Source organism: Camelina sativa, chromosome 5 (assembly GCF_000633955.1).
Source record: "Camelina sativa cultivar DH55 chromosome 5, Cs, whole genome shotgun sequence".
Taxonomy (NCBI): Eukaryota; Viridiplantae; Streptophyta; class Magnoliopsida; order Brassicales; family Brassicaceae; genus Camelina; species Camelina sativa.
In genome coordinates, this window is record NC_025689.1 from 22,410,480 (window position 1) to 22,424,009 (window position 13,530).

General features: G+C 27.4%; 1 protein-coding gene across 1 annotated transcript; it reads right to left on the minus strand.

Moving 5' to 3' along the window:
- LOC104787398 (purple acid phosphatase 6-like) lies at window positions 3,659-5,878 on the minus strand. The gene is made up of 6 exons (XM_010512977.1): window positions 5,689-5,878; window positions 5,137-5,355; window positions 4,937-5,048; window positions 4,611-4,837; window positions 4,390-4,528; window positions 3,659-4,309 (listed from the first exon to the last, which is right to left on the minus strand). The coding sequence occupies exons 1-6, from the start codon at window positions 5,839-5,841 to the stop codon at window positions 3,762-3,764; spliced, it is 1,398 nt and encodes a 465-aa protein (XP_010511279.1). The 5' UTR covers window positions 5,842-5,878; the 3' UTR covers window positions 3,659-3,761.

A 13,530-nucleotide genomic window follows, 5' to 3' on the forward strand; every position in this document is an offset into this window, starting at 1 on the left:
CCAAACCCTAACGATTCTGATCTTTCTCCTTTAATCTCCTTCAACCACAATAGGCTCTCTCCTCTCTCTCTAACTCTGAAAACGGCGACCACACACCCTAAAACCCTTCATTTGTCGCTTCTCCACTTATATACTCGGTTTAGATAACTAAACCAAACCAACCAAACCAAAATTGCGAATTAAAACAAACCCGACGAACCCAGACAAAGGGGTGTCGATCGATGCCACAAGGGTGTCGATCGACACTCCTTCCAAAAATCACAGAATCTGGTTCGCGGATGTTACAGATTTAAAAGAATTAAGTTGGCCACCTATGTCACCAAAGTACACTTATCTTTTCGGTCAAAGGTTATGAGAGAGCTCTATAGTTGAGCGTGCTTATGTTAGAGTAGTTTTAGGATGAGCGACTTTCCGGGAAGTGACTTTGGAACTGTGCGAGTGAGAACAAAACACAGAGAAAGATCATGTGGTGATTTGTAGAGGTAACAAGTCTTTAAAGCCTCCCAGACATAGCAAACCGAGCGTTAGATATGAATGGGCTCACAGGCCTAGTGAAAAGACGTAAAGCCTATTAAAAAAATGAGTCCATTGACTAGAAGTGGACATGAGGCCACTTAAAGATGACGCTTGGAGCTTTACAATTATGTTCCTTAATTTGTAATCATTATATTAAAACATAGTTTTCTATCTAACTAACAAATATTTATTCGATTTTTTTTTAAAAAAATATTTAATCAAATGGTGAAAACTTAATCGCATAGAATGATGCAACCTCATCTAACATTTTAAAAAATTCTTAAAAATTATTTTAAATAGTGCATAAGCATTTTAACAAAAAAAACTATTTAATTATTTTCTAATGATTCGCTAGAAACTTACTATTTAAAGAATTTTATAATTACGATATAGAATTCTTGGTCTCTTGTTTCCTCCATTTAGTCATTAAAATATTATGAAAAAAATATACATAATGGTTTGACAAAAAAAAATCCAGAAATTGTGAAAGATCACCAAATTTAAATTAATAGAGTTACAAAAATTTGGTAAGAGAAATTTAATGTGAAAAAAACTTAGTAACCAATCCATGGTTTGGGGTAACATAATAAGGTGTTATTTTTTAAGTAGTGCTGTTTTTTACGGTGAAAGTTTTAAAACTTACTAGGTACCAACCCGCACATAAATTGATTTAAAGAAAATATTATAAGTAAAATTATTATTTGAGATTTAAGATACGTTTGTATAAAACAAAATATGTAAATATTTTTTTTTCGTTTATCCAAATTTGCATTTATTTTCTGTAATATATGTTTCTCCCGTGAAATATTTGAACTTGGAAAAGAATTTTAAGATGGTGTAGAAAGTTTTGATGTTTTTTTGTGGTTCTAAAAATCAAATTCAAGATGACAAAAAAAAAATCAAATTCATGTTTCACATTATTATGAACATCACTATGCTATTAAATAGGTAAAACAAAATTTCTTAAGACTAATCAATTTAATTTAACTAATCCTAAATTTAAAAAATGCAATGAGAAAAATGAATAAAAGTGGTAAATAAATGAATAATTTTTTATTGTTTGTGAAATGTAATTTACTTCTAATAATTAAATATGTTATGTGAATACATTTCTGATTTTAGTTGTCGATTAAATCTTTTATTTTTTAAAACTAATTAAAAAACATTACCTTATATATGTCATTGATTGACATATTTATGTAAAATAGTAATGAAATGTAAGAACATTTATTAAAAAAGACACAAAAGCTATGTGATTGCGACACATCAGCTTTTTGTGTGAGAGTGCTTCTGTATTAATATATAGGGGATATTCACAGTGCACAACATATTGAAATAATGCTTCTTGAATACAATGATTCTCTTAGTACATCTAAATCACATATCTTTAAAATATGTAAATAAACAATAATGAGAAATGTAATTCTATCATGGACTCTTCAATAATTAAAATCAAATAATGTTTCTCATTTACCTATATATTTAAAAGAATTGGCTAGTAACCAAACCTCATAGCCAACATAGAACTTCACTTCTGAATTCGAGTAAACTACAAAGAAAAAACAACATCTTCGCAAAATAAAAAGAAATTTTACTCTCTCATACAGAAAAAATAGTATAAATTTGTGAGTTAGAGAACAGGAAAAATTTTGTATATAGCAAAAATATTATGTGGAGTATTAGTGTTTTTTAAAAACTTCATATTTTACGGTAGTAATTGCTCACTTCTTAATTGCTTTATCAAAAGTTGAGTTGAGTTGTATATACATGACGTTTCATGCATAATTTTGAATTCTTATTAAATTGCTTTCAAACATTTAAGACTATTGTTAGTATTTCTGTATTTCTTGTTTCAATAATTAGGAATTAAATGAAAATTCAGAGAAACATCACTATTTGCTTTTAAACGTTTTACATAAGTTTATTATTATTTTTTATTTTAAAACTGAATTTCCAAATGATTGTTGCTTTTTTGTAACTCCAAATCAAAAAAAAAAAAGCCAATGAAACTTAAAAAGATTCAATGTATTTGCTTTAAAAAAAGGAATTCCAAATGATTTATGTTATTATAACTCCAAATTAAAAAAATAAGCCAATCATACTTAAAAAGAAAAAATCAAATTATTTGTTTAATTTACCATAATATAGTTTGTTTTTTTAACTTGAAATTGAAATAATGAATAAAAAATAAGAAAATATAGGAAAAAGTGTCTCTAAGGCAAATTATTATTATTTTTATATTTTTAAATTATGTTAGCGTTATCTAATTTGATATTTATTATAAACTTTAAATAGTGAATAAATAACCAAAAAAATTGAATCTTAAAACTTTTAACTATTATGAAATTTGATATTTATTTTCTTAAGTATAATGATATAAATAAATTCACTCAAACAAAAAAAAGAGATAACAATATTTTGAAGAGAAATGCCACATATCAACTCCTGAAAGCAAGTTGTACAGTGATCTCTATTTTATTATATATATTGAAATTTAGTAACACCCTATTTGATAGTGCAAATTAATTATTGGTTACCTTGACTATTATGCACAGGTATATCTGCAATTAGTTATCAATAACTATACTACGATTGAAATAAACTTTATGAATTCTGTTAAGATCTTTATTGTTTCATTTAAATCCTCAGACTATTTTTTTAATTTTTATATAAATAATCTAACATTTCCACACCGAATATCCTAAAAATTTACTCAAATTTTCTTTATACTTAAGAATCATCCGAAAAATTGGATATACCACCTTAAGTTTTGGTTGGAGCTAATCTATGTCTTCTTAGTAGTTAGTGACTTAGTTCCGATATTGGTTTAGCGATGTTGACATGATTGTCTCAAGAAAGTTCTTAGCTTGAACGTCGGAAATGTTAGATTAGCAGCGGCCACTCATGTCTCATTCATTGTTTTTAAAATTGCTAGCATATGTACTTTTATTAATAATAATTTTTTTTTCAAAAAAACCGTCAGAAACAAGAAATGTATTTATTATTTTTATTGATTCGGCAAATTTTGTGGGGTAAACTCTATAAATCTTATGAACGATATTGTACGTAATTTCAGTTTACTCGAGATTAACTGCGACGAATTAATTCAAAAATAAATGAACAAACTTTTTTAAAATCCCAACAAACTTTATTGATATCCAACTAAAGAAAACAAAAAACATCCAAAAATTCAAACAGAAAACCAAACATTCCTAAGAGCATTATCATTCTAAAGAACACTTAAATCAAACGCTAACATTGCCAGATTCGATTTCTTCCACCGGAAAGAAGTGTCTATTATGCAACATAATAGAATCTGCGGCGACAGGTTCGTTGTCTTGGTTCCTATGCCATGTGTACTGCGCATGAGTCTTGTTTTTGATCTCTAAAACCGCATGACCAAAACTTGCCTCCCTATACGCCGAGTAACTTGGTTGTGGATCAGTGAAACTGTTTGCGATTCCTTCAATGTTTCCTCCATCTCCGATGGTGAGGTAAATGGGAGCAGACGAGTCTTTCACCGGAGAGCTCAAGCCATTGGTGATATTGTATTTGACATTAGAGATACGTTCGGATCTCTCGTAGGCATGGACATGACCAGACAAAACCAGATCGACCTTGCTGTTAAGGAGCCACGACTCAAACATTAATCTCATGCTCTCACCTTCCATGTAATGGTAGTTATTACTGTTGTACCACGGTGAGTGAACCATGACAATCAACCATGGAGTCTCTTCTCTGTTCACCTTCTTCAGCTCTTGCTCGAGCCAAATGTATTGAGGAGTATATTTGCCTGAAATGAGATACAAATATGTTATACAAGAAAACTCAACTATCAAAATATATTTAGGTTTTCATTTTTGTGTTAATTACCGTAGGCAGAGTAGGAGGAGAGGACGATAATGTAAGCAGAGGCGCGTTTGACCGAGTACCAAAGAGGAGAAGTACTCTGTGAAGCTTTGTAGGCATTGGGGTAACGGTGAGTGTAGGGTTTGAAAGCGTGAGGCTCACCCTAATAAAATTCAAATGATTAAAAACAAACTGCTACGGAAGACAAAAATGACTAGATAAAAGAGAGTTGTGATTTCATTTACTATGTTCGGAACGTAATCAATCTCATGATTCCCGGCAGCAAAAATGAACGGCTGATAAGCAGCACAGGGCTCCACGAATCTTCCCCAAGTATCCCATTTCCTCTGGTCATGGTTCGGATGGTTGTCTGCGTAAGACAAGTCTCCGACAAAGAGAACGGCTTGGCCTTTAGGGTTCGACATGTAATGATACAATGTCTCGTTAGAAGCATAAGTTTGTCCAAGATCACCTACAAACATACAAAAACAATGAATTCTTTGAATGAAAAAAACTCTAATTTCAAATATAGTTTTCGAATTAGATCGTTTAAAAGAAAAAAGAAATGTACCAATGATGCCGAATGTGTATGGAACATCAGGTCCAACCTTTGGAGGAGTAGTGAAGGAGAATTGTCTAACGGATTTATCGGTACCAACCTCATAGATGTACTTGGTATCGTACTGCCAATGTAAACAAACTTTAGAAAAACCTTTTAAAACAAATAAAAATGATTGTTGTTATGAACAGATAAGTTAAAAGGATACAAACCTCGAGTCCTTTAATGTTAGAATGATGGAGGAAACCAGAGGAATAGTCATAGAATCTGTAAGACTTCGTGGAAGCGTGAGCTCTCTTCTTTGCTGGCGTTACGTCACTACTATTACCAGCGATCCAGTAAGTAACGACGTTAGAACCAGCGAGGTTTAGCGGCGTAACCCACGAGACAATCATGGCACGTCCATCGTGATCTCCTTGTGTTAGATGAACCTACAAAAAAGCCAACGATAAAATAAGAATCAATACTAATCTATTCTTTTGGTCATGATATAAAGACTAACTATGCAACGAAAGCTTAATATTCGGGTAAAAGAATTTTGTAGGTTTTTGAAAAGACTGAACATCATAAGAAATATATTTGCTAAATATGTAAAACTCAACGACAAACTATCAAACATTTTCAAATATTGGGGTAAACATTTTTTTAAAATTTCTACATCACAAAATTAAATCTGTGATCCAAAGTCCAGTAAAATAACAAAGAAAAATGAAAAATCTATGATCTAAGAACATGATATTCGAGATTAAAATGATAAATCAAACCTGTTCAGGAGTGTTGTAACCACCAGGAGAAGGGAAAGTTTCGAGAGACATCTCAATGGACGGTAAAGCTTGACGAACAAATTTACTCGTGATTCCACCATTGATGATAGTGGTCATGCTAAAAAACAAAAAGGCTAAAATAAGCATCTTCATTGTTTGATGATTTTTTTTTCTTTGCTTCACGAATACTAAGTTTGCTTTGTTTGTGATTATTGGCGACGTGATGCTACATATTTATATAGGCTGATTATGTGTTATTTTTCTAGTGGAAAAAGAGATAATATCGAGAACTCTTAAGGAATATGCTAGTACAAAAAGATTTTGTTCCTTAGTAGTTAGTAATACGGTAAAATATATTGCTAAACAAATCCGTAAAGCGTTTTTTTTGTAATATACTTGATAAATTAAATCTAGTATACAACTCCAATTGACGATTCTATGACTCTTGTATTTGCACAGTTTTTACACGGTTTTAAATCTAGTAACTAGGTACTAACCCGCGGTATACCGCAGGCTGAACTCTTTTTTTAATGTAAATTTGTAATAATTTATTTTGTTACTATGTTATTTATATTCATTTGTGATGATAAATTCAGTTTGCTAATATAACTTTTGTGTTTTAAAAATATTTATTGAAAACTTTTGTCAATAAAACACTGAAATTGTAACGATGAATAAAATTGTTTAAACATTTGTTAATAAAATAAAACGACATCCTTGCTATAGTTCTGAAATAAGTAAAAAGATTGTCTCATTGACATATTTGTAATCTAGGATTTATAGCCAACTGACTAGAGATATTCGGTAAGTTTCCGTTTAAGTCAAATTATATAGTATCTTTATATAGTTCTATAAACCCTGTTTGTAATAAGTATATTGTTATTGATTATAGACGTAAATAATAGTCCTTAATTAATATGTGATGACTAACTTAGGAACAACAAACTTAGAGTATTTGTTACAAACCTCGCACCAAAACTTAGGCTTTGATGGTGTTTTGACACTTATCTCAAATCTTAAACTCCTTGGACACCTATCTCAAATCTTAAACTCCTTGGACACATTAAAAGACAAACCCATATATGCAAAAACCAAACTTTGTAATATGAAAAAGTTGAGATAAATTTACCCACAACCGTGTTCGATATAATAAGGAAGATTAAACAATCACTGATATATTTTTTATTTGGTCAATGTAACCTACTTAATTCGATTGAGTATTCATGTAATCCGCAATTTTCTGATTAATTAGATAATTAAATAATTATTAATTATTAATTATTTTTAATACCGTCAATGATTTAAGCTTCTATTTAACTATTTTTAATGCTATTTGAATGTAATTTTTTACACTTTTTAAGGTTAATTTCTTTTTTATACTTCTTAATTAATATAATAGGATACACCATTTTTATAATAATACCGAAAAACCCGAAATTGGAGGCAAGAGAAATATAAAGCGACTTTTTCTTTCAAAACCCATATTATTTCGTAAAACAATATTGTTTTTTTGGCAGCTTGTACTACACAACTAATCATATATAAATAAATTTAAAATTTAAAATTGGGAATAAAATACAAATGTAACATATTAGAAAATCACATTATATTCTTATAAGTATCTATTGTATCGACACACAAACATACGTATACTAAATTACAATATCTAAATGTTATCTTAACAAAAAGATTTTGTTCCATGTACCTTTTCAAATATTTTACGATTTTTGAAATTACTAAATTTGTTGAAAATTTTTAATCATCCTTTTTTTTTGACAAAAATGATTAAATTCCATTGATTTGTAACAAAATAGCCAACATATGAAATATTTAATAGTTACACTTTAATATATTTCCATCAGATCGCTTGGTACTATTGTTGCTTTTGTATATATTTTTTTTCGTGTTTGGGCAACCAATCATGAAGTTTTATTTGAGGTAATGTTGATACATATATATATATATATATATATAGTTAATGAGATATGTTATTAAATTTTAACTTATGTATTTGTATTCAATCAAATATTTTATAACTATGAATTAATATTATATTATATAAATTATATTTCATCATGGGCATATCACATAGCACATGACAACATATACTAGAGCATTAGCATTATGCAGCATAAGAATTAAGGTATATAAGCTGAATACTATGATTAATATAACACATTTAGTTAATTGGTATAGCAGTGGAGTATTAGATATTATATTTATATTTAATATATGATACTAATTAATTTAAAAAAAAAACATAATTTAAATGTGTTTCATTAAAAAAAATTAATTATCACTCATTGCTATATATTTTTTTTAAAATATATTTTACATTTAATAAATTTAATAAATTGTTATTTATATAAATGTGTAATTTAATAATTTTAATTTTATATATTTATAATATTACACATTAATTACAAATAATTAATATATATTATAATTTTTTATAAGAGTTTATATCTATATTTACATTTTTAATTTCAATAATTTTTTAATATATATATAATATAACACACTAAACTATAATGAAACAATAATATATATTATAAACGTTATATCCACAATAATATTTTAATATATTAAATAAATTATTATATTATTTTAAATAATAACATTAAGTAGTTTCTCAGATATATTATCTTATAACAAATAATTTTATCTTTTATAAAATCATAATTTTCTATTTTTACAAAATAAATTAATTATTTAAATTTCTTTTAATATATATAAATATTTTAGAGTTAAATGCTTGGAAAATACTTCAAATTAGAGCATATAGGAAGAGAGCATATGAGAGCATCTGCAGCTTCTAAATGCTCTCATATATGCTCTGAAAATAAATGTTGATTGGATGATAAAATTTAAAAAGCTTCCTCATATGCTCTTCCAATCAAGGCATAAAATAATATTGAGAATACTGATACAAAATCATCCAACTATATAATGGTTTGTATTAAAAACAAATATCCTATATATTATTCGAACATAAATTTTGAAAATTATTTTAAATTCAATGTTATAAATTTTAGTAGTTAAAAATACATTCAAATCTACTGTTATTAGAAACAATTTAAAAGTGGACGATTCTTTTTGTAAAAAAACATATAGTGGATTATTAGTGGATTTATTACTTAAAAATAAAAGAATCAAATCTCATAATTTTATGTGAGATTGCAGATATAATTTGTTAAAGAAATATAACAGCTTTCCTAATTCACCAAAGTTCATTAATAACATTTAAATACACTCATGAACTCAAATCTTTTCAATCCCCTTTATAATAAAACGGAAGTACACAACATTTTTTTGTAGACTATATCATTTTAATAAATTAGTTACAAATAGGTTATAGATTAATTGATTACAAGTTAAATAGTAGGTGCAACCTTAATTTATTTTCGGAAGATTTTATTACTATTTCGAAAATCTTAAAAGATAATATTCTAAAGAATCATGATATCATCTAACTTACCATATTAATTTCCTTTATCAAATTATTCATCAAATAAATCCTTTTATATCTAAGTTAACATATTAATTTGTTAATTATCATTATATTTCAGCTCTCATTTTTATATATGAGTCTATTTTGTGAAACAAATAAATTATCATTTTAATTATTATAATTTCAAAAATAGTGTTATTTCCGGATATACCATAAATTGAATTTTCAAAAACAAATATAAATTATTCAATCTATAAAATATTCAAGTTTTAGTAATATTATTCTTTAAAAATAATATCTATTGAATTAAAAAAATTATTTGTAACGGGTAAAAATTTGAATACTTAAATTCGATTTCATATTTTTTTTAAGTTTTATAATTTTAAATAATATAATACATTTTAAATAGTTTATTTTGAAATATTTTAAAATAGTGAAACTTGATATAAAAGTTAGGAACTATAAACACTCTAATTTGATTTGTTATAGCAATGTCAATAATATTTCACTATAATATGAAAGAATTTCAAGAAACCAAGTATTTAAACAAAAAGTATAACAATATATTTAATTACTCATAATATAATAACTCGCTTTTTAAAAACCAAATTTACAAAATTATGTCTTATAATGACATTCAAGTCATGATGTAAAATATATATTGTTGAAATAATTTCACATACATAAACTAATACAACATATTAAAATTTTATTTTAAAATATAAAATATACAAAATTTTATATAATATAAAATTTAATCGGTGTTATAGCACAAATACTTATCTAGAATCATTAACAATATAAAACTTACAAAATATATATCTTTTTCAAGCCATCATATTTAGCATATGATTTTATTGCATAATATTTTATCCAAAAAAACTTTTTAAAACAATCACATAAATTATATATTATATAAAAAATACAATATAAATAAAATGAATCTCAATCTGTGCTCTATCACGAGTTTTAATCTAGTTATTATAGAATTTGAGTAGATTTGTGTAGTGACAACAAATTTGGTCTATTTTAATATATACTTCTCAGTTCTGATATAAGATAACAGAAGATATTTTCAGTCAAACAAATTTATCCTACCCTAGTTATTAGAGAATAACGTGTGATTTGTTTATTTTAAGTCAGAGATTTAGCAATTTTTAATACTAGGTAGTATCCCGTGCTATAGCACGGGCAAAGTATTTTTATATAATTATATTATTTTAAATATATAATTTAAGTATTTGTACACTATTGCTATGAAATCAAAAAATCAGATTTCATTTTGGTCTTATTTTGGATTATTACGCGTATATAACCTAGACGTATCTACTTTTGAATGGGAAACATGTTTTTTCCCGTCTTATTTTATCATGTCCCGTTTCGTCTTCTCTCGTCCCATATCCATCAGAATTTTTCTGTCTTATTGTAACACTTCGACCGTCACCTTGCTTAGTGGCCTCAGGTCCACTCCCGCCATGTGTCCATTTCGCTTAATGGGCTCATGTCCACTCCCGCCCCGTGTGCCCACCCATATCGAACGGCCGATTTGCTACGTTCAGGAGGTTTTAAAATTTTGTTTTCCGTCCCCACAAATCACCACATAATATTTTCCTATGTTTTGTCTTCACTCGCACAGTTCCGACAATTACTTCCGGAAGGTCACCCATCATGAATCTACTACAGCTCAAACATGCTTTACTCTAGATTATTCTCAGGAACCTTGACAAAAGATAACTGCACTTTGGTGACATAGGTGGTCAAATCAATTTTTTAAAATCTCTCCGCAAACCGAGATGTCATACTTATGATCGTTTTCTTTTAAATAATCACTTATTATGCTATATTTTTAATAGAGATTGGGTATAGACGAAATACTTGAATTCTTCTTGAATATTTAATTTTTATTTAGTTAATTAGAATTACCGAAAAGAATTACAATTTTAATAAACTATCTAAGTTATTATAAAGTGGCTAATTAATTCACAAAATCTATAAAGTATCCAATTGAATATTTAATTTTTATAGTTAGTGGAAATTATACTTCTTAAAACATCAAGAAATATTTTCAAAAATATCCAAAATTCTCAAAATATCCATCTCATATTATTTCTTTATATGTCACATAGTGAATTTAAAAAAAAAATTGTTTAAGTGCAATTTGTTTTGTTATAAGAATTATCCGTTTCCGTCGCACATCCTCTATTTCTCATTATAATACCATAAATAGCCGGACATAGTCATAATTTCATTTACATAATACATCAATTTTTTAGTTTTATATGTTTTCTGTTTAATTGCACACAAAAAATAAGTTTTTTATTTATTAGGTGTTTACAATAATGATTTCTCATGAAATTTAATTTATTGCATAATGGATTTCAACAAAGACAGTGATGATGAATCATAAAATAAATTGTTGCATGGACTGCTGATGGTAGAACAATAAGATATTTATATTCTCAAATTTTTCTTGTTTGGGTCATCTGATAGAACCAAAAATAGTTTAAGAACCGAAAGTAACCAAGAACAACAATAAACACCAAGAACATTATTCCTCGGCATGCACTTGATCATGAAGCCAAGATAACCCTCTGAGTGCTAAATATGACTGAAACCTACTGTTCCTCGTAATACTATTCACGATAGTAATTGCCACCTTATTTGCCGGAACAGCCACCTGATGATAGTCCCAAAAATTGGAGCGATCCAGCCACCTTATTCTCATATTTATTTCTGATTTTTTATTTTTAAAATTTTTGATAAACATTAATAACATGATGTTGTGGTTTTGTTTAATTTAAACTTTTTCATATAAATTAACTTAATATTAATTTTCTTTCTCATATAAAAATTTAAATTCGAAAAATGAGTTAGAATCGTATTATTTTAAATGTATAAAATAACTATTTGTATAAAATTGATATTAAATCTAAATATTGGATTTCAATTAAGTTTTAGTTTGAATTATTGTACATATATAACATAGACATATCTACTTTATAACATGAAATATTTACTGTCTCGTCCCATCCTATCCCGTCTTGTCCTGTCCCGTCTTCTCTCGTATCCATCATAATTTTTTTTTTGTCCTATGATCGTTCTCTTTAAATTATTACTCATTAGCCAATATTTATTAATAGGTACTCGGTAAAAAATTTAGACAGGATACTTGAGTTCTCCAATGAATATTTAACTTTTAGTTAGTTGAAATTATCTAAAAACAAATAATAATACTCAAAAACTATCTAATTATTTTTAAAAATACCCAAAAACTATCAACTCGTTCCAAATTGGATCGTTACCTGTCGCATAGTCAACCCTTACCTAAATTACTGTATCTATATACATAATCACAAAAACAATGCGTTTCGTAGTTGGTAACAATATCTAATTTTATTGAATTGTGAATTTTAAATTAAATAATCTGTTTCTTTCCTAAATCCTTAGAACCTGGTCTTTCTCGAACCCGGTCTTTTTCGAAGAGAGGTATAATTTGTAACGTCGTCAAAAAAATAAACCAAAAAAATACAATGTGGCATAACTACATAATTTAACTTACATAAGGAATTTGTAACTAATTAATTTAACTTACATAAGGCATTTTAAATTAGAAAATGCAGATCGTAACTTACATAAGGCATTTACTACTCAGTACTTGATTTGGTTAGTGAGAAAAACACGAAAATAGAACTCCGAAAACTTAAAGCAAAATAAATGAAATAAAATACTGTTTTGGTAAAGTGGAGTAAAGCAAAGTTATTATCTTATTTTATCAGCATAAAGATTTGGGCCTTAACCAAAAAAAAAAAGATTTGAGACTAATACAAATAGGCTTTTTAAACCTTTGATGCTAAAACATCAGCTTCTTCAATTGTGGCCATAATTCCGTCATTTGCCTGACAAATGATACATGAGTCATACTGCATATAAGGGGCCATTGAGGTTAAAATAGGTTTGGATTTTTTTTGCTTATGATAGTTTTCAATTGTGGTGTAGCGAGTGCTTATTGATTGTGTGAATGACACATTTATATAGTGTTTGAGATGATGGTAGAATGGTAGGGTTTTTTTCATCGTGAGTTAATACAATCTTGATGAGAAAGTTTAATTTGAAGATATTGAAATAACTTACTCACCGGATTTGGCAAGTTTATAAGATATTGTAAGATCCGATTTGTTTTGATTTAGAGAAGATTCATTAGGTATATATGTCAAATATGCTCGGTTATAGTAAATTTAGTTTGATTATGAAGCGAATGAAATGTACATTTCCATTTGCGATATGTGAATCGAAAATGTATTATAGGAAGGTTGTATGTTGGATTTCAATTTATATATTAAATGATTGCGAGATCTTAGGAGTATTAACACATTCTTTCTATGTTGACTATT

What these genes read in the sequence shown, in the direction of transcription:
- LOC104787398 (XM_010512977.1), bottom strand. Translation starts at nt 5,841, where the DNA reads ATGAAGATGCTTATTTTAGCCTTTTTGTTTTTTAGCATGACCACTATC. An exon ending in CTAACATTAAAGGACTCGAG is followed by an intron (nt 5,049 to 5,136) that starts GTTTGTATCCTT and finishes TTACATTGGCAG; the next exon opens with TACGATACCAAGTACATCTA. An exon ending in TTGATTACGTTCCGAACATA is followed by an intron (nt 4,529 to 4,610) that starts GTAAATGAAATC and finishes GAATTTTATTAG; the next exon opens with GGTGAGCCTCACGCTTTCAA.